The sequence below is a fragment of the Leptonychotes weddellii genome, chromosome 13 (genome assembly GCF_054177405.1).
Source record: "Leptonychotes weddellii isolate Sample4059 chromosome 13, ASM5417740v2, whole genome shotgun sequence".
NCBI lineage: Eukaryota > Metazoa > Chordata > Mammalia > Carnivora > Phocidae > Leptonychotes > Leptonychotes weddellii.
This window is the reverse complement of record NC_138381.1, coordinates 74,304,028-74,331,898: the sequence shown is the minus strand read 5'-3', so window position 1 is coordinate 74,331,898 and position 27,871 is coordinate 74,304,028. Positions and strand designations below refer to the sequence as shown.

Below are 27,871 nucleotides of genomic sequence, written 5' to 3'. Positions count from 1 at the left end.
CCGCCTCGCTCAGGCTGGAAGCCACGGCTCGCATGGCCGCCATGAAGGACCGCCAGCAGAAGGACATTTCTCAGTACAACCAGGAGATCCGAGAGCTGGAGCGTGTCTATGCCCACGAGACCAAGCTCAAGTCCTTCTTGCTTATCAAACTGAATGACCGTCTGGAGTTCGAGGAGCAGGCCAAAAAGGAAGAAGGTACACTCTCCAGGCATTCTTTCTGGCTCCCTCTCAACTGAGGGGGCCCAAGGCCTTCTGGAGTAGGGTTGCCAAATTTAGCGAGTAACATTACAAGATGTCTAGTTAAATTTAAATTTTAGATAAACAGCGAATAAATTTTTAAAATGAAATAAAAAGTTATTTGTTGGTTATCGGCAATTAGGACGCGATGATACTTGAAAAACATACACGGTTCGTCTGAAATTCAAATTTAACTGGGCGTCCTGTATTTTATCTGCCAATCCTAACCCAGAGGCTGCGTCCTTACTCTGAGGCTCCTCTTCCATTGTTTGGGGGAGGAGACTTGGGTGTCGGGTCCCCAGAACTACCCCCCAGGTTTGGTGATCCGCTGGGAGGATTCATAAGATTCAGCATGTAGTGACATGCATGAGTAGGCAGTCGGGACACAAAGCACACGCAAGCAAAGAGGAAAGGCACATGGGGGCACAGTCTGGAGGAAACCAGGCACAAGCTTCCAGAATCTTCTCCAGGGCAGTCACACAGGACATGCTTAATTCCCCTAGCATCTCCCTGTGACATGTATGAAGAGGTATCTACTAGGGGAGCTCATTAGAGCCTCAGTGCCCAAGATCTCACTGGGCGCTGGTCACATAGGGGTCCTCTCCCTGGCGTACCCCAATTCCAGCCTCCTGGAAGGAAAGCAGGTGTTCGGCATGAACCACACACACACCATCTCTATGGCCTAGGCAGAGTGAGGCGCTCCTAGCGTTTAGGGAAAGTCTGATATCCGTGTAGGGAACTGTTTACCATCTAAGTGTCCAGGTACGGCCACGCGCCAACCTTGCAAGAAGAGCCCTTTCTGTGGAGAACAGTCTCAGGGCTGTTATTTTTACTCTACCCTGAACAGACTGAAAAATCTGAGCTCTTTGGAGGAAACCACCGCCACCCACCCCCACACACACACCGGGTGACTGCATTTGGGCTTTGGGCTTTTGGCATTTCCCATCTCCTCCTGCCTTTTCATTTGGGACTGTGGTGTTGCAAAAAGTGTGTTTCTGAGAAACCCCACCTCTCACTCTCTAAATAACAACAGGTAAAGAAGTCACATGGCCAGATGTGCCTAGGAAGATCTAAAAAGATCTTTGTGATGGCCATTTGGAGGTTAAATCAGAGACAAGACTGAGTTCAGGAAATGTGGGGCTGTGGCAGGCATCATGTGGGAGAGAACAAAGCTTGGAGAACTTTCTTGGTTCTAATTCCTTGAATTTGCCAAGGTCTGAGCCTGCCACCAGGTTCCCTTGAGCTTCACCCCGCTCAAATGTCACCTTGTTCGAGAGGCCTTCCCTGGCCATGCAGCTCCCCCATCACAGCATCTGATGCTGCTCCTCTGTGACCTGAGCCACAGTGTGGTGATGTACTTCTGTTTATGTGGGTATCTCCTTTTCTTTCCTCTTTTTGTCTGATTCCTCCACTAAACGCTCCATGGGGCAGGGATTTTGTGTCTGCAGAGCCCAGCACAGCGTCTGGCACCTAGTAGATGCTCAATTAAATATCTGTGAAGCGACTAAGGAGTAATGCGTTTGCCCCCACTCCTGGAAAAGTCTAGCCTCCTCCCCAGGGCACAGTGACAATATTATGGAGCATGTCTCCCTGCCTGGCACTGCTCTGAGCAGCTTCCTTTCAGATTCACGGTTGCTGGCTTTTCCTTCCTAGCTCTCAAGGCAAAGAAGCACAGGAAGAAGGGCAAGGGTGAGAGTTTCGAGAGCTATGAGGTGGCCCACCTCCGGCTGCTGAAGCTGACCAAGGATGGGAACCTGAATCAGCTCATCGAGGACTTTCTGGCCAAGGAGGAGAAGAACTTCGCTCGGTTCACGTATGTCACAGAGCTCAACAATGACATGGAGACAATGCACAAGAAGACCCAGAAAATCCAGGTGGGGGCGGCTCTTCTTTCCTATAGGCCTGGGACGCGCACACCCTCACCACAGCCTTTCTCAAAGCGGGTTCCTCAAAGCACACCTTGAGATGCCCTGTAAAGAGGGCCTTGAGGTCTAATCGGTTTGGGAAACACTATATTTCTTCAGGGATCCCCCCTTCATTTTAACCTTTCTGAAATTGGTATTTGTCTTCCAACTGACACAAACATGTAATGTGGTCCTGCCCCCACACCCCCAATAGTGACATTTATAATCCATGGCATGTTCCATAATCCAGGGTTCAGTAAACTAGCCATGGCCAGATACAGCCTGTGGTTGGTTTTTGTATAGGCCATGAGCTAAGAATGGTTTTTATACATTTAAAGGGTTAAAAGAAAAAAAAAAAGAGGATATACACAAGAGAGATCATATGTGGCCTGCAATGCCTAAAATATCTATCTGGCCCTTTGCCTTAAGAGCTTGCTGACTCCTGTTAATCAACAGCTTCACAGAATTGAGGAGAGATGGTCAATCCACCTTGAAGAGAATTGATGTACTTGAGCATCATAAAGGCTCTGACAAGTCCCGCAATGAAGAAACCTATTTACCTTTGTTGAGTCCATAATTTCCCAAACTTAATTGGCTCCTTGGGCCACTTACTTCCCAGAACACACATAAACAGCCTTTGGAACTGTCTGCATAGCATAGAATCTAAACTCCTTAGTGTGACACTCAGGCCCCTTCAAAACTTGGCTTCAATCTGCCTTGGCAGGTTCACCTCCCCTCATCACCCCAAAGGCACCCTCCACAGCTGCCAGTCTCAGCTGTCCTTTGAGGCTTTCCTTGTGTCCCCACCTCCTGCTTTTCTTCTGATGAAATACTGCTCATTAGTCCTGACCGTGCACAAATGTCACCACCACTGGGAATTCATTACTCCTCCCTTGGAGGTCCCTGTGCTGTTTGTATGGTGAAGGGAGCCACTTCCTTTTGCAGCGTCACTGTTTCCTGAATACGGAGCAGGTGCATTGGCCATGTGCAAATAGCTAGTAGCCCGAACACAGGTGCAAACATTTTAATTTACTAGTTGTGAGTTAATTTTTATGAGGATTAAGACAAATATAGTTTGCAAACTAGTGATTTAATCACTTAGGGTGATAAGTAATAATAACAGTAAACAAATAATGATAAACATAAAATGAACACAATCTGGCTGATTGAAAGAAAACTATTAATAGACAATAATAGAGTGATAGGTAATAATCATACAGGTGACACGCAAACATGATAGGAATGAAGGTGGTGGTATCAGGCTGGTCATGGGAAGCAGATGGCATGCCCCAACTGGGTAAATAGAGGTGGGTTTTTTAAAAAGGGACTATTTACAAAGGTTTAAGGAAATTACAAGGGGAAAGTGCAGGACGAGCGAGAGAGGGCTCCAGAATAGGTGAGAGGAAGGAGCTGTTTCTGGAATCAGGAATGAGGTGTGTGGAGGAGGGTGTCTCTGTGTCTCTCCTGGAGGGATTGTGGCCAAGCTAGTGACCTGCCAAGTTCGGTGGGTGAGGAGGGCAAGTACCCCCAACCTCTTTCCACCCACTAATCTCCAGCTGGTGCCTCCCTTGGGTGCAACCCAAGCCAGGGGACAAGGGAGCCCAGAGCCGTAGCCCCTGGGGTCTGCGGCAGAGGGTGGGGAAGAGAGGCAGGTGGATTTGGGGAGAAATGGAGAATGTCCAGCTCAGTGTGTGTAGAGGAGGTGGGGGGTGGGGGGAGAGATGAGCTTGAACAGCCCTCTGTCTCCCTTCTGGAAGGTGATCTTCCAGGGGACAGTCACAATTGTGTATTCCCTCTGCTTTCCTGATGCCCAGGATGGCCCTGCACACAGTGGGAGGCACCAGGAAATGGCTCCAAAACAATAATTGACTTTGACCTTGCCATTCACCATGAGGATGGTGTCCTTCTCTCCTTCAGCCACACAGACTGTCTCTGTCAGGACCAGTGTGTCTGATGACAGATGGCCACTCCTGCCCTGTCTGGCTTCATTCTCCACATCTGTAGAATGACCTACTTGGACTAGAGCAGGACTTTCCCAACTTCTGTAAAATAATAATAATAATAATAAAATAAAATAAAGCTACAGAACATTTTCATTTAAAGTCAGGTTGTGAGGAAACACGGTAGAGAAAACAGGTAAAATGGAGCAGTTTTGGATGAGCCGGGTGGGGTGTGGGAGGGGTGGCTGGAGGGTTGCCTGGACCCTTACCTTCTTGTCTTCTTGTGGCACCTCTGCGCAAACTAGGGTTCAGGTAAGAAAAATATATAAATCCAAAACAATTAGGATTCTAACAACTGACTTCACCCCTTCTGGAGAGAGCGCCGGGGTCAGAGGTCGTAACTGGTTGAATCCTGCTCTCATTGTTCTTTTGCTTGGTCTCCCCTTCCCCCCCCGTTTTAAAAATTATTAGTTGCCAACATTTAAAAATCAGGATATTCCACATGAAAACCTGGATTTCTGGTTTCTCTTGGAAAATCCCATCTGACGACTCTGGCCCCGCAGCCTCCACTCTAAGCTGAAGGCCCCTGGCTCACATCCACCCGCACCAGCTGGGTCGGATCCGCTCTTGTGTCCCAGGCCCGCTGGGCCCTGCAAGCCTTTGGAGCTTCTGCCTCCGGCGTAGGTGCTTCGCTACTGCCCTCAGGTGGCCATCTTCAGTATTGCATGGGAAATCTTTGGACGCGGAGATCTGAAGGATGGAAGGATGGGTGGTCCATTCAGGACCTGGGAATTGGGCAGGTCATTTTCTAGCAGACAGCACCTTCCTAGTCCCAGGGGGATGACAGGGACAGACCATAGCAGAGGGATGTGAGGATGCTAGTCAGAAACTGACCCAATCAAGAAATGGTTACTAAACAAAATTGACCTTGATCTTTCCCATTTACCATGATGGTCTCCTCTCTCTAGGCTACACAGCCTATCTCTGGCCTTAGCATGAGTGTATCTGATGAAGGATAGGCAAGCCCATGATCACCCTGGGCTTCAGGCTCTCCTTTAGTAGAATGATGTTCAGACCAGAACAGTAGCTTCTGAGCTTTTCTTTGAAGTTATAGAACTGTGTCTTTTGGGACTTAATACAGCAGCAAATGCCTGCTGAATAATTCCTGAAAACACTCGTTTCTAGTGAAAATGCTTATATTTTAAAAATCTTGTAAGAGAAGGATATGCTCATTATAGAAAATTTGGAAACTACTTAAGGATTGAATTTTTTAAATCACCCATTTTCCCATTCCCTAGGGATAGTCATTGTTGGTATTTTGATCTATTTCCTTCTGACTTCTTTTTGGGGGGGGTGTGATGCTTTTAAAACTTCACATAGTGATTATCCTATAGTATATAGAGAGCTACATATTCTTTTTCTTAAGATTTTATTTATTTGAGTGAGAGAGAAAAGCAGGCTCCCCTCTGGGCAGGGAGCCTGATGCAGGGCTCAATCCCAGGGTCCTGGGATCATGACCTGAGCTGAAGGCAGATGCTTAGTCGACTGAGCCACCTAGGCACCCCAAGAGTTACATGTTCTGATTGCAAGAAATGTTCTTTTGGTTTTGTTTATCCAGCAAGTATTTATTGAGCACCTACTATGTGCCAGGCACTATTCTAGACACTGATTATGGCACAGTGAACAAAATGACAAAAAGTTCTGCCTGCTTGGAGCTTCTATTCTGGCAGAGGGAAACAATAAACAATAAGCCTAATAAACACATAAATTATAGAGTATATTAAAAAGTGAAAAGTGGTGTGGATAAAAAGAAAAAGTACAGCAGGTAAAGAGGGGTTCTGGAGCCAAATGAGGGCATGGGAAGTTGAAAAGCTAAGATTTGAGCAGACTTGTAGGTGAGGGAATAAGCAATGCAGATCTCTGGGGGATGAATGTTCCAGGCAGAAGAAACAGCAAGTGCAAAGGTCCTGACTCAGGAAAGGTGCCCATTTATAGTACTGGGACCATTCTAGACTGTTCATACTGTTTTGAAACTTTCCCCCCGCCAAAATTCATCATAGACACCTCCCAACATCTTCTATGTTCTTTTTAATGGCTTCTGGAGACCCTGGATGCTCTGTAGTAGAATCATAAGCTACTTCTTAAAAATGCAGATTCCCCAAATTCTATCCCATACTTACAAACCTAGATTCTCTGAGAATGGGCTAGGAATCTGAATTTTTAACCGTATTTTTATTTGAGACCCATTCCCCTCATGATATGAATGTGCCATCATTGATCTAACTGATCCACTATCAGTAGACATTTAGGTTGTCTCTAACTGGGGGCCATTATAAGTAATAACATGACAGACAGCCTTGAGCAGCCACTTTGCCCACATGTCCTACTATTTCCATGGGACAGATTCCTAGAGATGAAATTACTCAAAAGGTAGCCTTTTCTATTTGGACACATTGTTCTAGCCCTAGGGGTTCTTGAATCTGGTCCCTGGAGCAACAGTAGCAGCAGCTCCCGGGAACTTTTGGGAAATGCACATTCCTGGGCCCCACCCAGAACTACTGGCCCAGAACCTCTGGGACAGGGGCCCAGCAATCTGTGTTTTCACAAACCTCCAGATGGTTCTGATTCATGCTAGAATTTGATAACCCCTGCTCTGGAGCTGCCTTGCATTCATTATAGTAGCACTAGCCATGTGTGGCTATTTAAGTGTAAATTCATTTAAATTAAGTAAAATTGAAAATTAGTTCCTCGGCGGCACTAGCCACACTTCGAGTGCTCAGTACCTATGAGGGGCTGGTGGCTGCAGGACTGGGTGGTGCTGAGATAACTCTGCCACCATTACCGTTCTATTGACTGTGCTGTTCTAGACAATTCTCCAAAAAGGATGAACCTCCCACCCACCCATGCCCTCATCCTCCTTTTAATTAAGAAACATAAGGGGCACCTGGGTGCACAGTCATTTAAGCGTCCGACTCTTGATTTCGGCTCAGGTCGTGATCTCAGGGTCCTGGGTTTGAGACCTGAGTCACATTGGACTCTGTGCTCAGTGGGCAGTCTGCTTGAGATTCTCTCTCTCTCCATCTGCCCTTCCTCTCTCTCTCTCTTTCTAAAATAAAAATAAATAAACCTTAAAAAAAAGAGAGGAAGACATCAGAAAGAAGAGGGGCATAAGAGGAGCCCAGGGATTTGGGGGCTCTCAAAACAGATAATTTAAATCCTCATCATCTCCTCAAGGCACAGGCTTAGTTTTAGGTGTGGTGGGAGGGGAGCACCCACTTTTCCTTATGGTCTGGTTCTCTCATGAACAGGATGAGATCATCTTCTTGCGATCCCAGCAGAACTCATCCCATGATGACAACCACTCCGTCCTGAGAGAGATGGAGGTAAGACCGGGGTGGGGAGGGAGGGACATGGGAGTCTCTGTTGTCTGTCTGTCTGTCTGTTCATCAGGCAGCCTGTCTGGTGGTTCTCGAGAGGAGAATATGGTATCTGCCTGATGAGACTCTATTGGCCTGGCTCGTGTACTGACATGTCCTGAGCCTTCGTCTCGGGCCACCTCCGCTACAAATACTGCTGCAGAGTTTTGTCCCTATAGCCTCTATGTCCATTTTAAAGACTCCCCGACTTCAGGGAGCCTAGCCCAGGCACTTGTGCCTATAACTTCGTCCCAGACAGAGCTCTGCCTCAGTATTTTTTTTTCTCTCCTCCTTGTTTGGCTGTGGCATGCTCTCAATCAATAACAGTTATTATGAACATTTGTTGAGCAATTACTACATATCAGACACTGAGCTAAGCGCCTTGCTTGTACTATCTCATTTAATCCTCACAACAGCCCTATGAGGTAGGTGCTGTGATCTCTACATTGTACAGATGAGGAAACTGAGGTTCAGAGAGGTAAAGTCCCTTGACCAACATTATGGAGCTGGGATGCTGTATAAGAGCTTTGCATTGTATTTAGTTGCTAATCACAAGGAACCAAAGTAACAATGGCTTAAGCAAGGTAGAATTATTTACTTTTAGGAAATAAGGTTGGAGGGGCGCCTGGGTGGCTCAGTCGTTAAGCGTCTGCCTTTGGCTCAGGTCATGATCCCAGGGTTCTGGGATCGAGCCCCGCATCCGGCTCCCTGCTCGGTGGGAGGCCTGCTTCTCCCTCTCCCACTCTCTCTGCTTGTGTTCCCTCTCTAGCTGTCTCCTTCTCTGTCAAATAAATAAATAAAATCTTAAAAAAAAAAAAAAGAAAGAAGTTTGGAGATAGGTCCTTCAGGGCTGGTCATGATGTCATCAGTGACCCAGGCTCCTCCTGTTTGCCATCTTTGGTGTGTGGCTTACATTCCCAAGGATGCCTCATGGTTGTATTGTAGCTGCCAATGATCCAGCCATCCCATATATGTTCCAGGCAGGAAGAAAGTCAGGGAGGCAAAAACAACTTCACTGACTGTTGGGCAGCTTAAAAGTTTCTTTCCGTGAAGACTCAGTCAATGCCTTCTGTGTTTACATCTCACTGGCCATCTCTATTGGAGAGGAGGATTGGAAATAGAACTTCAGCTGGGCACATTGCCACCCCAAATACAATCAGGAGTTTGTTGTTAAGGTGTAAGCGGAGAATGGATAGCAAACGTCTGACAAAGATATGAACCCAGAGAGTGTGACCACACAGCCCTGCTCTAATCCAGTAGTTCCGGCCCAGGAACTGCGCTCCTGGGTCATTATCCTTTCCTTCTCTGTGACATATTTTTTTCTTTGTTGGCATGCACCTGGTTACCGGGATGGCAGTGCCATTCTCTGGTAGGCCACTGGGGGGCAGCAAAGCACAAGGCACCCATTTTGCCCCTCTGGCTCAGAGAGGCCTCTCCCAGGAATGAAACTTCCAAGCAGGTCCCCAGTCCAAGGAGACCCTCCTCAAGCTGAGCACGTGCTTGGGGTCCCATGTCCTCAGCTCAGGGCCATCCAGTGTCCAGATGCTTCCTTGGGGCTGGGACTGGTGCCGTTCTGCATCTCGGGGTTTTGAAGGCCTCAAAAGGGGCACCTTGGGGAGGCTGGTGGGGCAGCCTCCAACATCTCCCCCACCTCTGAAGTCCTTCCATCCCCTCTTTGTTCTTTTGGTTGTAGCATGACTTCTGGAGGCCTCTTTTCAAATGCAAATACTCCAAACAGGAGAATTTGTCTTGAAAGCAATGGGATCACAAGAGCCCTTGTTTCTTACCCCCTGCTAAAGATCGTTTACCTCCGTTCTAGTCTTGGAACCTTTCCACACACCTTCCATTCCATCATCTTCTGCCCCTCTGGGAGTAGTGGTGTCACCTGTCCCTTAACAGGAGGGTTTTGCATAAGAGTTTGGCAGCCAGGCCCTGGGAACAAACGCTTGGGTCTGATGCCGTCGCATCAGGCTCTCCGTTTAACCACGGGATCCCCTCATGCACCCGTAGGTGAGACGGCAGATCTTGCCGCCACCGGAGGTCTCTCGGCCCCGGGCGCTGGGCACAGAGGAAGCTGCTGGGCGTGGCGGCTGAGTGACGGTCCAGATCTTGGCTTCCCTCTCCGGGCTGTGTGCTTTGGAGCCTCCGTTTCCTCACCTGGAAAATGGGGGGTGTGGATAGGACTGACCCTTTGGGACTGTTATTTGGGATGATGCATATGGAGCCACAGGGAACAGCTCCTCACAGGGCCGGGTTCACCTCAGCAAGCCACGGACTCAGAGGGAGAGACAGGAAGTGACCCGAAGCTTTCACCCCAGAGCAGGGATTCTCAGCCCGGGGCTGCAAATCAGATTCACCTTGGAGGCTTTAAAATTCCTGAGGCCCGGAATCTCTGAGGCTGGGGCCAAGGCAGCAGGTGTTTTGAAGCTTCCAGGTGATACCAGTGGGCAGCCAAGATCCAGTGGACTTGCAGGGTTTCTCAAACTTCACCGTGCATCACAGTCTCCTGGAGGTTCATTAAAACACACGTTGCCAGGCCCATCCCCAGAGCCTCTGAATCAGGGTCTGGACTGGAGCCCAAGAATTTACATTTCGAACAAGTTGCCTGGTAAAGCCGATACTCTTGGTCCTGGGACCCCACTTTGAGAACCACTGGGCTAGCATGATGTGTTTTAAACTGCAAGTGGTAAAATCAGTTCGTCGGATCAAACCAGCATTTAAAAATAATGAAACAGAACAGAAAAGATGAAAACACGCAGTGAGAGTATTGATTTGTGAAACTTACACTTCATTTGATTAGATAATACACGTGAACACACACCCATGGGCACACGTCTGTATGTATGTATGCATACATTGGGCTGCAATGTAAAATGTATTCCTTCCTGTGGGCCAGGAACGTTAAAAAAATGAATCACCAGCTTCTAAGAGATATTGTAATCCTGGGGCACCTGGGTGGCTCAGTCAGTTCAGCATCTGACTCTTGGTCTCAGCTCAGGTCTTGATCTCAGGGTTGTGAGTTCAAGCCCCACTTTGGGCCAATGCTGGGTGTGGAGCCTATTTAAAATAAAATTAGGGGCACCTGGGTGGCTCAGTTGGTTAAGCGACTGCCTTCGGCTCAGGTCATGATCCTGGAGTCCCGGGATCGAGTCCCGCATCGGGCTCCCTGCTCGGCAGGGAGTCTGCTTCTCCCTCTGACCTTCCTCCCTCTCATGCTCTCTGTCTCTCATTCTCTCTCTCAAATAAATGAATAAAATCTTTAAAAAAAAATTAAATTAAAAGTTATAGCAATTCAGTACACATATAGACACATGTACGTATATGTAAGTGAAACAAAATGTACATTTAACAATATTTCCCCTCTTTACCTGTAATGCATATTAGTATTTGCTCTTCCTTTCTTTTCTGTTCTATTTATTTTCTTTCTTTAAAATGCTGATTGAGGCTTATAAGTTGATTTGGCACCCCCTGAGAGGTTTGAAAATCTGTAGTTCAGAGACCCTGTTTCCAGGGGGTCCCAAACTCCCATTGGCACAGAAGGTCCTCATTGGGGGTGGGGGGCTGAGCCCGGGGTGGCAGTCTGGCTGATGCGAGGTGGGAATTGGGGTCTGTTACCAGGAGAAACTGAAGAAGACCACAGAGGAGGCAGATAGGTATGAGAACAGCTACAAGGAAATCAGCAAGACCTTGGAGTATCTCAAGAACTCGGTGGAGAATCTGTTTAAAAAGATTAATTGTGATGCCACCACAATCCTGGGGCACTTAGGGGAGACGGGGAAAATCACGGACAACAACCTTCCACAGTACTTTGGTGAGTCAAGCTGGGGCCCGTTGGACCATGGAACCATTTCCAGAGCTTTCTATGAGCAGGCACGAGGACTTGTTCTTTGGGTGGTGGTGAGCCTAGTGGAGAAGCATTGGGCACTAACGCTGGCCTGCCTGGGTTCAAATCCTGGTCCTCCTCTTACTAGTCGTGGGCCGTTGGGCAACTTTTTGAACCTCTCCATGCTTTAGTTTTTTCATCCAAAAAAAAAAAATTGAGGAGTAAACCTAACACCTACCTCATAAGATTGTTGGGAAGATTAAATAAAATTTAATTTTAGTAAAACTTTATGATCATATCAATAGAGACAGAAGAAGCATTTGACAAATTCAACATCCATTCATGAAAGACTCTCCACAAACTAGAACTGGAAGGAAACTTGCTTAACCTTGAAGGGTGTCTACAAAACACCTACAGTTAGGGGCGCCTGGGTGGCTCAGGTGGTTAAGTGTCCACCTTCAGTTCAGGTCATGATCCTGGGCTCCTGGGATCAAGCCCCACATAGGGCTCCCTGCTCAGCAGGGAGTCAGCTATCTCCTCTCCCTCTGCCCCTCCCCCCTGCTTGTGCTCTCTCTCTTTCTCTTAAACAAACAAACCTACAGCTAACCTCACCCTTGAGGGTGAAAAATTGAATGTTTTCCCTCTAAGATCAGGAACAAGGCAAGAATGTTTGCTCTCACTGCTCCTATTCAATATCATAGTGATGGTCCTAAGCAATACAATAAGGCAAGAAAAAGAAATGAAAAGCATACAGGTTGGAAAGGAAGAAATAAGGTGCTCAGAGCGGTGCCTGGCATGTAGCAAATGCCTATTTCACACATTTCTAGCCATAAGCCTGAGCTCAGGATAGAGCAGGAGGGATGCACCTCCACAGATCAGGACAATTTGGAATGAACAGCTTGCACAGCTCTTAGAATAAAACCTATGGTTCTTAATACCATCTGTGTTTGGGAGTTTCCCATGATGCCCCCTCCTGCCAGGTTCAGTGATTTGCTAGGAGGGCTCACAGACTCAGCATATGGTGGTACTTGGGGCTATGATTTGTTACAGCAAAAGGATAAAAAGCAACATCAGCAAAAGGAAAAAGGAGCCTGGAGTGAAGTCTGGAGGAAGCCAGGAGCAAGCTTCCAAGGGTTCTCTCCCAGTGGGGTCACACAGGATGTGCTTAATTCCCCCAGCATTGAGTTGTGCCCATAGCTGAAATGTTGTCAACCAGGGAAGCTCATTAGAGACACCGTGCCCAGGGTGTGGGAAAAAACAGGTGTTTAGCAGAAACACGTTTTGTATACACAGTTTAGGCACACTGAGCTGCTATTATCAGTTAATGATGATAGGAACCTTCCTGAAACCCAAGTTCCCCGATGCCAGCCTGGTGCCAACCTGGGAAGCAGGCCTTTCAAAGAAGAGGGCACGTATTGCATGGAGCACTGGGTGTTATACGCTAACAAGGAATCATGGAACACTACATCAAAAACTAACGATGTAATGTATGGTGATTAACATAATAAAATTAAAAAAAAGAAGATCAGTCAGGACTGCTGTGTTAACTCCTTCCTGCCCACAGCCTATGAGGTTCTGCACAGCCTGGCCCCTGCTTCCATTTCTCAACTCCCTCGTCCTACTCTCTGTCCTTGCTTACCACTTCAAGTCACACTCTCCTATGTATTCTTGCAACCCTCCCCTCAACACATTCCCACCTCAGGGCCTTTGCACAAGCTGTTCCTGGAATCCTTGTCCCAGTTCCTCCTCATTCTCAGATTTCAGTTTAAATGTCCTTTCTCTAGCAAGGCTTTCCTCTGCTGCCTGACCTGTAGCTGGTCTCCCCTCCACACACACTATTATTCCCTGTCATGGCAGCCCCTTTATGTAGCAGTCACCCAGTTTGTCTCCATGTACAGGTGGCTCTCACTCTCTGAATCTATGAGGTTTTCGAGATCTGATAGCAAGTTCCAGATGCAAATATTTTTGGTTCCCGATTTTCAGAAAGAATAGCCACAGTACAGGTAGTGTAAGGTTTATTTAAAACATTGTATCCAAATCCAGTAGTTACCTAATCTAGATAATGAGCATCCGTATAGCAAGGGATATGTTTATCTATTTGTTTCCTTGTTGAATTTGTCTTTCTTTCCATCTTCTTCACATACACTGAAAGTTATGAGCTTCATCAGCTCAGGGACTGCATCTTGTCTTCGTTGTTACTGTTACTGTTGTTTTGTTTTCCCCCATGCATTGGGAGCATCCAGCACTGCGCCTGGCAGGCATCCGATAATCATTTGTAGAGTGAGTGAATGAACACACGCCTCTGGTGACAGTAGGGGGCTATGAAACACAGAGGTAGGGCAGGTCCCCCGGAATAGGCAGGTCAGAGAAACGTTCCTGCAGGGGGCAGAGCCCTGATCCAAGTCTGAAAACACCAGCAGGCATTATTCAGGGAGGGGTGTGGGGAAAGGCATTCTCGGCAGAAGGAACAGCATGAGCAAAGGCCCAGAAGCCTGAGACAGAGAGTGCATAGGGGAAAAAAATCAGTAGTTTAAGGGGCTGCCCAGGGCTCCCAGTTTTTGGTGTAACCCAGTGTTTCTCAACCTCCTTTTCATTATTGCCTCCCAAGGAGTCTTTTTTTTTTTTTTTAAAGATTTTATTTATTTATTTGAGACAGAGAGAAGGAGAGAGAGAGAGCACATGAGAGGGGGGAGGGTCAGAGAGAGAAGCAGGCTCCCTGCCGATCAGGGAGCCCGATGCGGGACTCGATCCAGGGACTCCAGGATCATGACCTGAGCCAGGGACTCCAGGATCATGACCTGAGCCGAAAGCAGTCGCTTAACCAACTGAGCCACCCAGGCGCCCCCAAGGAGTCTTTTTAGACATTCTTTTCCTTATTGTTGTCCTCAGGCAATTTTAACACTCTTGATACACTAGATACACTTGATACACTAGTCTAGTTGTTTATGTTCTGTATGCATATCTGTTTTATGTTATAAAGTCAGGTTTGTTGTTGTTGTTGTTGTTGTTGCCTCTCAACTATCAAATTTTGCCCCCTCGGGGTGATACTGCCCCCTGGAGAATGCATGGGAATAACCCACAAGAAAGGCCTCCTCCAGTCCCTGCCCTTCCTCTCCAGCAGGGGGCGTCACGCCCAATCCCTACCACGCCTCCCCACCCCGAACCAGGTCCCTCAGCTGCCGCCTTGGTTCTGATCGATTTTTTTCCAGCCATCATTGAGAAGAAGACCAACGACCTGCTGCTGCTAGAGTCCTACAAGCGGATCCTGGAGATGGAAGGGGCAGAGACTGAGGTCCAGCCGCCATTTGTCAACCCTTTCTGGGGCGGCTCTGCCCTCCTCAAGCCTGCAGAACCCATCAAGGTCGTCCCCCCAGTGTTCGGGGCTGACCCCTTCGGCGACAAGTTGGATGAAGGTGAGTTCTCCTCCTCCTGTGACCTGCGCATGTAGCTAGGAGACCTGTGCTGGCGAGAGACTGCAGGCTAGAGCCTCAGTTTCCCCTTATGAGCCTCGTGGGCCCATGTGTTCCATTGGGTTCCACCGTGGTTGTGGCCCTTGACTGTTTCTCCAGGGGATGCTTCTCCTTAGGGCACAACAAAGATCCCGGAGTTTAGTGATCCTGGATATATGTTTTTTTAAAGCACTACTTTGTGACCGTTTCAAATGAACCTTAAAATGTCCACAGTTAACAAACTGGCAAATTGCAGGCACACGAGGTTCCCTGATCCCATCTGTCCCCCTCACTCTATGCCCCTGAGTCTTACTCCACCCTTGGCCCGCCCCAACCATGTCCCCCAACCTCATGGCTGAAGCAGCTGTGACTTGGCTGGTGACAGAAGCGGATGCCTAACTGTGGCCCCTGGGGCCAGGCTGCTGACCTTCCCGCCTTTCTGGGGCCGAAGCTCAGGACGCTCCCCTTACTGTGGGAAGCAGCCCTTCTCTCTGGAGGTGGGGAGAAAATCGGCCCCACCTGGGTTTTATTTTATTTTATTTTATTTTAAAGATTTTATTTATTTATTTGGAGAGAGAATGAGAGAGAGAGCACATGAGAGGGGGGAGGGTCAGAAGGAGAAGCAGACTCCCTGCTGAGCAGGAAGCCCGATGCGGGACTTGATCCTGAGAATCCAGGATCATGACCTGAGCCGAAGGCAGTCGCTTAACCAACTGAGCCACCCAGGCGCCCCGCCCTAAAAGTCACAGGTGTGGCAAGCCTGAGACATGGATACACCTGTTAAGCCCATAATCTCACCCTTGCAAACTGGTCCTTCAAGAAGCATTTACTCAAGAGTCCAAGATGAAAGTAGGACGATGTTCACTGCAGCCCCGAACTGGAAGTGACTGAAATGCCCACCCATTAGAAACTGGTTACATGATACCCTCTAGTTCCATCCACGCCATTGCAAATGAATTACAGTTCACCCATCCATGCAATAGGAATACTATGCAGACACAGAAAAGAACGCAATGGGACAGTATTAACTCTCTCTCTCTCTCTCACACACAGGGGATATCAATTATATATATAATTGTAATAAATATGGATAATAAGAATATATATACATATATATATATTCAGTAATTCTCAACCAGGGGTGATTTACCCCTTAGGGGACTTTTGGCAATGTCTGGAGATATTTTTGGTTATCACAACTGGGAGGTGGGGGTTGCTGTTGGCATCTAGTGGCCAGGGATGCTGTTAAAAATCCTACAGTGTACAAGACAGCCCTTGACAACCCTGATGTATAATAGGGAAAGAGATGTATATAACGAGAGAGAGAGAGAGAGAGGAGGAGGAGGAGGAGGAGGGAGGAAGGTATCTTGATAATGCATATAAAACAGGGTTTTATAGGCTGACTTACAGTGGGTACTTCTGGTGGTGATTTACAGAGAACTTTGCATTTCTAAGTTAAACCATTCTCTATTGTTTAAATTTTTCTTTTACAATGATCTTGAGCAGCTTTAGTAATCAGAGAAAACTGGGTTTTTTAAAAAAGTTGTCCCATGGGCGCCTGGGTGGCTCAGTTGGTTAAGCGACTGCCTTCGGCTCAGGATCGAGTCCCACATCGGGCTCCCTGCTCGGCGGGGAGTCTGCTTCTTCCTCTGACCCTCCTCCCTCTCAGGCCTCTCTCTCTCTCTCATTCTCTCTCAAATAAATAAATAAAAATCTAAAAAAAAAAAAAGTCCTACTTCCCTAAGTAGCACTTCAGGTGTGCAGGTGTGTCAATGATGGGGGGGACTGGGGGAAGCGTGCCAACACACAGGTGTGCGCACGTGCACACACACGCACTCACACATACCCCCCCCCTCCTTGTTTGATTTAGTCGAGGCAACAGAAACTTAGCAGGAGTGAAACCTGGGTCTGGCATTAGCCACCTTAGCATAGCTTCCCTTGGCCCTTTGAGTTCCTAAAAGGAAGGTGGCAGAGCACAGTGCCGTAATGCTGCCCCCACAAGGTCAGGAACTTGCAGATGATGTCTTCACTTCCGCTCAAGGGAATGTTGATAATCATTGGGTTCTCTTAGCACTAGTCTCTGTGGCTCATATGTATGAATTCGAAGAGGCGCCCCCTCTGGACAGATTGAGAAAAGGGGCCCCTTCTGTGTGGACATGGCTTGGCAATCAAGTAGGGGTTGGATTTCAGCCCATCCATTCACCTGTCTCCACCAGATGTCTGGGCAGTCTACATCCCGAACGACTGCACATGGTGGCCCTGTCTCCTTGACATTAAACTAAACTCACCTTCACATCCTCTTCTGGGAGAAAAAAAACAATTATTGTCTGGGCATCCCTGTGCAGTATCTCTCTACTAATGCTCTTCCTCCCTGAACCTCAAGAATGCTCACCCTCCACTCCCAGCACTGTGAAGGGACCCCAAACCTGGCTTGGACATCCTTGCCTTGGGCATCCACGAACGGGGCAGAGACGCACTGTCCCTGGAAAGGAAGCTGCCTACGCCCACCCCATGCTGGGTTTGACTTCCAAACCCCTCACACAAGTCCTCTCTTTGATACAGTGGAGCAGGCCCTGGACCACAGCAGCCTTCGGCAGCTGGTGCTCAGCAACTATACCGCGAGAGAGTTTCGAAGCAGGGACTTACACTCAGACAGCATACCGGAGAGGGGGGATGATCTGAGGCTCAAGAAGAAGTTAGCGATCTGAGGCAGATGGTGCTGCGTTTGTACCTTAACCAGAGAGAATAAAGGTTTTGTTCCGTAACCCTGGTGCCTCCTCACACTCATTACAAAGAGACTAGACTAGGGTTCTGGGAGCCACCCTGGGATGGGATAGAGAAATTAGGACAGAAGAGCTGAGACAGGAAGCAAGAGTTGTAGGAGGTCACCATGGTTCCTGAAACACCCCCACCCCCGCCCCGAGATTGTGACCAGAACAAACCACTAGTACTTCTGAAATTAGAAATTAACTTCTTATAGTTAACGGATGTGATTTTTTGCTGAGTGAGCCATATTCTTAGAATGAATGTGAGGCCTCTTCCTCTTCATTTCTCATGGGGCCTGTCTAAGCACATCTAAGGGAGAAATATGCCAATGACATCCTAAAGGAGAGGAGGTCATGGAAGCTAGGCTCTGCAGATGCTTGAGCTCTTTGAAGAAAAGGGCTTTGGTCCTCTAGTTAACATTCCAATAAATTGTGGACCTTCATAGCAATAGTCCTGAGTGGCTGTGAAGGTCTATTTCAAATAAGAGTTATTAAAATTCAGTAATAATGGCAGCAGGGACATCACTCGCTCATACTCTGCCTTCACGGGAACTAGCAAAGGATCTTCCTGAAGGCACTTCTGTCAGAGAAACACCGTGAACAAATACACAACGTCCTGTTTATTTGAACACAGCTTCTGGATGGATTTCCATCTGCGGGGGGTGTGGGCCACGTGGTATCTATGTGCCCCTGAGGCTGCAAAGAAGATGGAGGTGGGTAATGAGGCAGCCGCCAGCTAACAGGCCCATAGCAGGGATGGCAGCATTACTGGGCAAAGTGAGAGGAGAGCAGGGACCACCTCCCCACCAAAGACAAGCCCAGGGTTGGGTGGTGAGCCCCTCTCAGTCCTTCTCTTCCCCGTGGGTGATGATGTGCACCAGGTTCTTATAGTCCAAGTTGCCAGTCACATCCGGGGGGAAGGCGGCGAACATCTGGTCAATCTGCAATGAACCAGCAACACATACTGAGCATGACGGGAGGGGAAGCGAGAGGGACCGCTGGGTGTGGGCTTGGTCCCCGTGCAGAGGCAGCAGGGCTGTGGTGGGTGTGGAGACACGACACTCAGGTCCCCCTCCAGGAAGGCCTTGTCGCTCAGCTGCTGCAGAGAGCTGCCAGCCCCAACGTCATGGCCTTCCTGGGGCAGCCCACAGCCAACTGATCAGTGTGGGGCCCAACTTGGGACCTCTTAGAAGGGAATGCTAGCTCTAGGGCTCCCTGGGAGGTGTGGGGGAAGCCAAGACACTCTTTGGGCCTGAACTGAGGTTCAACATCTCCCTCCATGCCTCCCTGCTTCCTTGTCCTTCCTTGCTCTTCTGCAGGTGCTGACCCCATGGGCCATCCAGCCCTGTAGTAGCAGGTAAAGCAGGGATCGCAAATGAAGGTGTACAAAGGGGCTAGGCAGACTGTGCAAGGGAGCAAAGGGGGGCCTGTGGCTAAAAGCAGACACACAACCCATCTCTACAGGGGCAGCAACTGGGCAGAGCCAGCCGAATGTTGTCGAATGGGCTAGGAGGTCACACTTTTTGAGAGAATCTGACTCTTTGAGGGAAATGAGAAATCTAGATTTTTTTTCAACATGCAATTTCCACATTTAAAAAGTATTGACTAGTTATTTTTAAAAATACCTCTTGGCCAATAATAGCTAACACATTGTCCTTATCACATGCTTTAGCATGTTATGCATATTAACTTGTTTAATCCTCACAGCGTACTACCAGGAAAGTTTTATTACCATCCCCACTTTACAGATGAGGAAACTGAGGCACAGTGGGGTTAAAGAGCTTGTCCCAAGTCACCAAGCTGGTAGGAGGTGAAGGCAGGCTCTTTTAAGTGCTTGAGTTTTAGGGGGAAATCTAAATACAGTTTTTAGTGAAATGTGAAACCTGATGCCATCAGGCCTGACCAGGAGCTATTTTTAAATATTTCATTAAAATAACATTGATGGGACTGTTGCTTATTGATACAGGACTTTGGGAGAATTAGCAAAAGTGCCCCCTTTTGCGCCTGCCAGAAAAAGTCGTATATACTGCTTTAAGAAGAAATAAAATTACAACAGGACACTTTACTGCCATCTGCTGGAAAACAATTGCAACAAATAGATACTCTGCAATATTATGAGTACAGCATCCAGAAGAATTGCACAGTGTGGAACCTACATGACAGTACGCGGCACCCTGCAAGCTACCCTCACTCCGTCAGGAAACCGGTGCTCTAACCAGGGCTCCGTGCACTGTGAGGAAAGTAGACCTGGAGTCAGACAGACCTGGGTTTGAATCCAGGCCCCAGAGTTGAGCATTGGTGGTGTCCTTTAAGGCAAGTGACTAACTTCCCTGGGCCTCAGTTTCCTCAACTATAAAATGACAAGAATACTAGTCCCTACCTGATAGGGTGGTTGAGAGAATGAAATGAGATAGGGGGCTCAGTAGCAGGTTCTCTGTCAGTGTGGGGCCAGGGGTATTTTAGGAAAGGGGGTAACACAGGAGCTGGGGTGCAGTGTTGCGTCCAAGGGGCCATTACCTCCTCTTTGGAAAATCTCTCGGCCTGCGTGGTCAGCATCTCCCGAACGCTGCCAAGAAAGAACAGCAGGTGTTGGCATCAGGTGTGTGTGTGGGAAGCAGGGAACCCCCGTGTCCCCCCCGCACATCCCACTCACTAATCAGCCTTGAGCACCCCTTTGCCTTCGGGGTCAAACACTTTGAATGCGTTGAGAATGGTCTCCTCGGGGTCTGACCCTGAAACAGAAAACAGGGTTGAACATGCCCTGGGTGGCCGAGAACCCATGGTACTCCAGGAGGCAGGGCCCAACTCCCTCCAAAGATGGAAGGGCCAAAGCCAGGCTGTTTTGCTTGGAGGAAAGGCCCTGCCTTCCTCTGAGCACTGAACCTTGGTAATTGCAAAGAATGGGCTACGAATCCAGTCATTTCTGAGCAAACCTAAGCTCAAACATGGATCTAGATTTAGAAAGACTGGGATTCGAATCCTGACTCCAGCATTTGCTAGCTGTGTGGCCATAGGCAAGGGGCTTTCCATCTCTGAGCCTTAGGCCAGGGATAAGAAGAGAACCTACCTCCTAGATACTAAACGAGGTAATGCATCCAAAGTGCGTGGCATGAGGTCTGGCTCAGGGTGAGCCTTGGAGCAATGGGAGCTGCTGTTTTCCCCCCCGCCCCCAGTGTTACTCTGCCTTCATCTTCTGCCAACCCTTGTCTGCCCTCCTGGTGCTTTAATTCACGCCCAAAGATGAAGACACGTAAAGATACACACGCACAAATGCACACACACATACACAAATATACACACACGGACCTACACATGAACTTACCCTTAAGTTTCTCTCCAAACATCGTTAGGAACACAGTAAAGTTAATTGGACCTGGAGCTTCCTTGAGCATTTCATCAATTTCCTCATTTTTCACATTCACACGCCCTAGGGCAGGAAACACACAGTCAGGGCCCCCCGGGCTGGGCCGGAAACAGCTGTCAGGACCCTGGCATTTGCCCTCGTAATTCCACTCGAGGGAATCTAGTCTAGGGACAATCAGAGATGCCAGATTCACTGGAAAAGATGTTCTCCACAGTGTTATTTATGATAGACAGACAGCCGGAAACAACCCAAACATCCAACGGGGAGAGGGGCTAGCTACTTTTATAATGGTGTCTTCAGAACCTGGAACATTTTAAGCAGATCTTTTAACTTTTTACTTAAATGGGAAATGCTCCTATTATAAATTATCCCTCTCAGTTGGAGGTGGGAGAGACAGATCAGAATCACCTGAGGGAACTTTGTCAGATCATACCTGCTGTAACCCACACAACCTCGGAGGTTCTGATATACCTGGATTATAGCCTCTGCCACAAGCCCACATTGCACCTTTGTGCAAATTTTTAAAAGCCACCCCTTCTGAAGAGAATTTATGTTTTAAATATAAAAACCTACGGTGACTACAGACATGAATAGTAATCTGTAAAATGGTGTAATGCACAACCTGCAAGCTGTTCCTGGTAGCCCTGAGTTCTGAGAGCGGGAGTGGAGGGGGGGTGCGTGGTGGCAGGTTGGACACATATATTGTAAAAAAGCTCCATACACTCGTGCTCACACTGTTGAGATGCTAAATTTAAAAAGGTGAATCCAAAATAGAATGATTCCAATCTTAAAACAACCACCACAACAAAAAACTCACAAAAAACCAGATGTATCTAGAAAAGATTTGGAGGCTGAAACGCGACAGTGGAATGTGACCTAATGGTTAAGTTTTCTTCTTTATACTTTTCTGAATTTTGCAAGTTTTCTATTGTGAGCTGGCATTGCATTCAAAATCACAGAAAAAAATTTATTTTAAAAGAAAAATGAAAGATATGTGAGGACACTTAAAGCCTAAACACTTTGCTGTCTTCCGAAGTTTGTCTTAAAGGCCAACCATGATTGAGCCGCTTCTTGAAAAATGACAAGCTCTTGACCTTTTCAATGGTCCCACCTTCTGCCCCTCAGGCGAGTGGGATAAGGAGACCCTCCTGCACGCCTAGCAGGGGCGGGGGAAGACATACCAAGAGCAGCAAAGGTGTCCCTCAAATCATTCTTGTCGATGAAGCCATCCCTGTTCTGGTCCATGATGGTGAAGGCCTGTGGAAGGGGGCGGTCAGCTGGTCAGCCCAGGAGAAGTTGGGTGGAGGAGCCCAAGAGATTGGGCTATGGACTGGGGGAAATGGGATTCTGGGATTCAGGGAGCACTGAAGGACATGTGATCAAGAATCAAAAATCGGAAATGTCTGGCCGTTCCTCAAAACGTTATGCACAGAGTTCCCATGGGATCCAACAATTCCACTGCTAGGCGTCTACCCAAGAGAATTGAAAACATCTGTCCCCACGGAAACCTGTGCCTGAGCATCCATAGCAGCTTTATTTACAATAGCCCCAACCTGGAAACGGCCCATATGTCCATCAACTGATGGATGGACCCACCAAATGTGGTCTAGCCACGTAACAGACCACTACTGAGCAAGAAGGAAGGAGATCCTGACACCAGCTACAATACGGATGAGCCCTGACTCAGGACACTGAGTGGAAGAAGCCGGGGCAAAAGGCCACGTGCTGTATGATGCATTTCTATGAAATGCCCAGAGCAGGCAAATCCATGGGGACAGAAGATAGATGGGCGGTGGCCAGAGGCTGGGGGCGGGGGAGAGCGGCTGCTAATGACCCTGCAGTTTCTTTCTGGGGTGAGCAGAATGTCTGGAATGACTGGTTATGGCTGCCCAACTCCGTGACTTCAGTAAATAACCACCAAATTGTGCACGCAGCTGACAAAGGTGAACGTAGGGTTGTGTGAATTACATATCTATGAAGTTGTTATTTAAAAAATCAAGTTAATACCTGGGGTCTCATTCCCCACCCCCACCTCACCACCAAAGCCGTTATCTATAAAATGGGGCTGGTAATGTTGCCCAGGTGGCTCCCATGAAGGCTCCCAAGAGCCTTGTAAGTGCCCTGGTCATTTTACAAATGACTTATCATCTCCGTGTTTTTTTTGAGTTCTTTGCAGCTGATTCCTGAAAGTATTTGTACCACCTCCCACGCCCCCCAGCAGCTGATCTCATTCCAGAGATTGGGACAGGGTGAGGGGGAAGGGGCGGCAGCGTCTTCTCCCTGCAAGGTGATAATTTCAAGTTCAGATACGAATATTTCGTCCTGGGAAATCTTTCCCTGGGGGCCTATGGGACACAACATTCCTGTGATCTGAACATTAGTGAGGACAAAAAAGTGGAAGTGTTCGTGTCCCACTTGGAAGCCCCAAATGGTTTCCTCTTTGATACAGAACACACAGGCCTCTGCAGCATATTTTCCTCTAAACGCCCAGGTGGGAGTGTGGATGACTCAGTGTGAGCCATCACGACGGCTGGAAAATTAATTCAGAGTCTATCCTTCTAAGCCTGCGGGCAGTGGCTTAATTTGGCCTAATTGGTACTTAGGTTTACTTAATAAGGCGCACTCCCATAGAATGCGATGGGGTTTCCACCTGGCTAGCGTTCAACAATGGGGGACTATATAATTTAAAATCCAAGAGATACTCTTTTTCGTCTCTCAGTTTGGCAGAAATAATATTTTAGGCTATTAATACCTAATGTTTGGAGATACAGGGGGAAAAGGCAATTTTTCCTTTTGAGGCTGATGGAGGTAGGGATTAGTACAGCATTTCTGGAGGGCCAGCAGTCCTGGTTTTTAGTTCCTTTTTAAAAATGCCTTTGATCCAGCAGTTCTGCTTTTAGGAATTTACCCCAAGGAAATAAGTAAAGATGTGTTATTCATAATTGTAGAACAGTCTAAACAAAGATAACTTCCAACCATAGGAGTGGTTTCGATAAATGATAGAAAATGTTGCTGAGGAATTGCTCAAAGAAAAATAGCAAAATAGTTTAAAAATAGTTTAAAAGTTTATAGGCGTAATACAAAAACGACTTGAAGGATGGATATGAGAATGTTAACTGATTATCTCTGGGTGGTAGAACTGTAGGTAGTTTTTATGTTCTTCTTTGTGCTTTTCTGAATCCCCCCCCCCAACATTTTCAACAAGAAACGTGCTTTATTTGATGATCGGCAAAAAATATTAAAAATAATTTCTTTAAATGGTTCACCCACATGTTGAGACTGGATCTGGGAATGTTTGGAGGATAAAAACATCTAGCCCAGAGGTCCCTGCAGGGAACATGGACCGAGGGAGCGTTCTCTCTAACAGGTGGGACTCTCCATCTGGGCGGATGGTTCAACAGCTGCACCCACCTCCTTAAATTCCTGGATCTGGGTCTGTTCAAACATAGAGAACACGTTGGAATTGGCGCCTTCTGCTCTCTTCTTGGCTTTCTTCGGTGCCTGGGGGGGTGGGGGGGAGCATAATGGAAAGAGTCAGAAGCTGGGAGCTAGAGAACTAGGTGAGGTTGTCCCATTTCTGAGTGAGCCTCAGCTGCTCATCTGTGAAATGGGGGTATGAGGCCCACACTCATCTCAAAACGGTGATACGGGAGGGATCGGAGGAAAACAGAATCACGTGTCTCAGGAGCACGCTGGTTCTGGTGGATGGTCAGAGATCGTGGGTCCTGCAGCACCTCCTTTGCAAACTAGGGGAGGTGGGGATGCGTCTCTGGGGAAGGAGGCAACACTTTCAGATCAGCCCCAGCAGGATCCAGCCGCCTTTGTTTCAGGACATTTCACAAAATTTCCGTAATGCACAGAAGGAGAATTGATTGGAGGGGGGAACACGTCGGGCTCGCTAAACCATGAGGAATACCCTTACGAAATGACACCTTTTCAGGGTGTTAAAACCCACTGCTTCCCCCCCCCCAATTCTCCTTTGATCCAGATGGCAGTGAAATCTCCTCTCTGAATGTTCTGTTCTTGCGTATGGCAGACAGTGCAGAGAAGAGCAAGTTAACCTGTGTCCCCACCCCACCCCACTAGAAATAGAGCAAATGCTTGAATGCCGTACATACAGGATTTCATTTAACCCCCCAGGCAAGTAGATGCTATTTCTTGGTAAAGATTTTACTTATTTATTTGAGAGAGAGACCGAGATAGAGTATGAGAGGGGAGGAGAGAGAGCAGCAGACTCCCCACTGAGCAGGGAGCCTGATGCAGGACTCGATCCCAGGACCCCGAGATCATGACCTGGGCCGAAGGCATACGCTTCACCGACTGAGCCACCCAGGCACCCCACAAGTAGATGCTATTACTACCATAGCCATTTTACTGGAGAGTCAGCCTGGGCTCAGAGAGGTTGGGTCGCTTGCCCAAGGTCACACAGTCACAGAAAGGCAGAACCGGAGTTGCACTTGGGGCAGTCTGCCTCCAGAGTCTGTGCCCCTAACCATTCCCCCAGGCTGGCTCTGATTTGGTGGCTTTCTGCTTTGGGAGGGGGACACCTAACCAAACAACACAGGGAGAAAGGTTTTAAATTTGCAAGTTCAAAAGGTGAAAACAAAAAGATTCTTTTCCCCAGCTGCCTGAACAAGAGAAAAGAATTAGAATTTGATCCTTAAAAGCGTTCAATCCCATTTTGCAAGCCCTGGGAGTTATTGATTCCTCAAGAGGTCAGTAGACAAGCCATAAAAAAGCCAACTCTCTTATTTTGTTTTTGCGAGTCCCTGGGAGCTGCTGTTATTTGTGGCTTATCGGGGCATTGATTGGGGTTCCTCTGTGCACACACAGCAAGCACTGCTTTTTTCACCAGGGTCCGGGGCCCTCGAAAGCCACCTTTCTCCCCCTCCCCTCTGGTCCTCTGCTCATAGGTGCAGTTTCCCCCCACCCCCAACCCCTGCAGCATCACACCTCTTAGAGCCCTCACTACTCACCATGGTGGAAAGGACACAACACTGCTTCCCCAGAAGAATCCCTCAGGCTGCCCAGCTCTCCTCGGCTGGGAAACAATAAATACTTCCTCCCCATGTTTAAAAATAACCCCATGACCACTTTTGGCAGTAATAGGTGAGGCGGACACCACCTAAGGCCCCCCCACCCCCATGCCGTTCTTCTGAAGTAAGGAGAGCTCACTCGCCACCCGGTGACACATGAGACCCAAAAAGGCATTCAAGGTTAAAGAGACAGGCGGCTGGGTCATAGGGAGAGATGCTGCACGCTTTCAGCAGCCCTTGGGAGGGAGGCACTTGTGCTTGTCAATTTTGAGAAAGAAAACAGCAGAGAGGAGACTGTTAAAATTCTCTAACGTGAGCAGGGTCCCACCCCAGGGCCTTTGCACCTGCACTTCCCTCTGCCTGGAGTGTTTTTCCATCAGACATCTTCGAGGCTCCGTCCCTCACCTCCCTCAGATCTTTGCTCAGATATCACCTCCTCAGTGAGACCTCCGCACCACCCTGTTTAAAATAGCCACTCACCCTCCACCGTCCAGAACCCCTTCTCTGCTTTGTTTTTCTGCAGAGCACTTACCACTTCCTGACATACCGTGTAATTCACTTCTTTATTTTGTTCAGTGTCAGTGAAAAGCTCAGGGAAAGCAGGGTCCTTTTCAGTTTTCCTCACTACTCTCGCCCTGGCTCCTAGCTCGTGACGGGCGCACAGCACCTGCTCAATGAATACTTGTTGATTGAAGAAATAACATCTTTCACTTACTGAGCACTTGCTACGTGCCAGGCACCATGTACACGTGTCTCACGCTCATAGTTAATTTTCCAGACACCCTGTGGGGTAGAGACCACCTTGTCCTCTGTGTCCCCAGCATTCATCCCCGCCACTGTGTGCCAGGCGCTGTGCTAGTGTGGGGGAGAGGGCTGGCAGGTGACAAACTCCCTGTCATGACACTGTGAGTAAGGAGTAGATGGACAAAGATAAAGACATGCATAACCAAGATACTTTCAGGTAGTAACACTTCTTACATCGGAATGAGATAGAGAGGTGTGGAAGTCACGGGCGGGGGCTGCCTCCCGTGGGCTCAGGGGTCCTCTCTGAGCAGAGACTGGGAGAGAATGCTCCTAGCAGCGGGGACAGCAAAAGCCTCAGAGGGTGAATTGTCTTCTTTGAGGAGCAGAAGGACCTGTGTGGCTGGAGCTGAGTGAGTGAGGGGGTCTGGGGCACAAGGTGAAGTCAGCAAGGCAGGTGGGGCAGATCACAGCCTTGGGATTTTACACCAGATGCAAGGGGGAGCCATAGGGGACTTCAGAGCAGGAGACCCTTTGTCTAACCAGTCCCGGGGGGGCTGCCAGTGCATTTGGGGGGCAAGGCCAGCAAGCACAACTGTGGAAGGCGATCCTATCAAGCAAATCAATCCACAAATATGTTCTCAGTTGCTCTGACGTTTTAGAACCTTCCATGGGTGTTGCCGGGAGAAAACCGACAAGATCCTTGGCTCCCAGGAATGCACAAACTAGTTAATAAAGGAGTAAGGCAGACTCTGCCCTCCTGGCCTGAGTGGGGGTTGTTAGAATGTCTCCATTCGACCTGAGAAGGTTTGAGGCAGGACGGTGGAGTGATTTAGCCCTCAGGCTGGGAAGTCAGATGAAATTGCATTTGAATCTGAGCTCTGTGTGACCTTGGGCCGGTGACTTCACCTCTCTCAGCACATAAAGTGGGAATGAAAAAAGACCTTCCTTATGAGGCTCTGGGCAGGGCGAGAGGAGATGAGGCCCAGACAGGCATCACTCACCTCCCCTCTCAGGTGAAAACAAAATTCAGTTTTGAGGGCACAAACCCAGGAACCATTTATTGCCGTGACAAAAAAAAGATGTAAATTCTCCTCTTTCCAGTCACGCGTGGGTCACAATTAGCCAGGAGCATCTTCTGACAGAATCTTTAATAACAAAAGGTGTGTTTCTTGTTGTGTGCCCAGGTGTGTATA

General features: G+C 48.2%; 3 protein-coding genes across 6 annotated transcripts in view; 1 reads left to right on the top strand and 2 right to left on the bottom strand.

The window, feature by feature from the left end:
• The window catches only part of CCDC63 (coiled-coil domain containing 63), a 31,407-nt gene extending 13,882 nt beyond the window's left edge, over positions 1-17,525 (top strand). The window contains exons 5-10 of the mRNA XM_081802254.1: positions 14-195; positions 1,891-2,111; positions 7,390-7,464; positions 11,116-11,308; positions 14,530-14,733; positions 17,332-17,525. Coding sequence (XP_081658380.1) covers positions 14-195; positions 1,891-2,111; positions 7,390-7,464; positions 11,116-11,308; positions 14,530-14,733; positions 17,332-17,477 — 1,021 coding nt within the window. The 3' untranslated portion in view covers positions 17,478-17,525. The remainder of the gene's footprint in view (positions 1-13; positions 196-1,890; positions 2,112-7,389; positions 7,465-11,115; positions 11,309-14,529; positions 14,734-17,331) is intronic.
• HVCN1 (hydrogen voltage gated channel 1) overlaps positions 1-27,871 on the bottom strand; it is a 542,590-nt gene that overhangs the window by 172,549 nt on the left and 342,170 nt on the right. The window lies entirely within an intron of this gene.
• Positions 18,140-25,983, bottom strand: MYL2 (myosin light chain 2). Of its 2 annotated transcripts, XM_006736986.3 has the most exons (7): positions 25,875-25,983; positions 24,310-24,399; positions 22,080-22,155; positions 20,857-20,961; positions 20,188-20,266; positions 20,052-20,100; positions 18,140-18,475 (listed from the first exon to the last, which is right to left on the bottom strand). In XM_006736986.3, exons 1-7 carry the CDS (start codon positions 25,875-25,877, stop codon positions 18,377-18,379), a joined length of 501 nt encoding a protein of 166 aa, XP_006737049.1. In that variant the 5' UTR covers positions 25,878-25,983; the 3' UTR covers positions 18,140-18,376. The 2 variants fall into 2 exon arrangements, with proteins under 2 accessions (XP_006737049.1, XP_081658379.1); XM_081802253.1 differs by lacking the exon at positions 24,310-24,399 and having other exon boundaries at positions 25,875-25,937.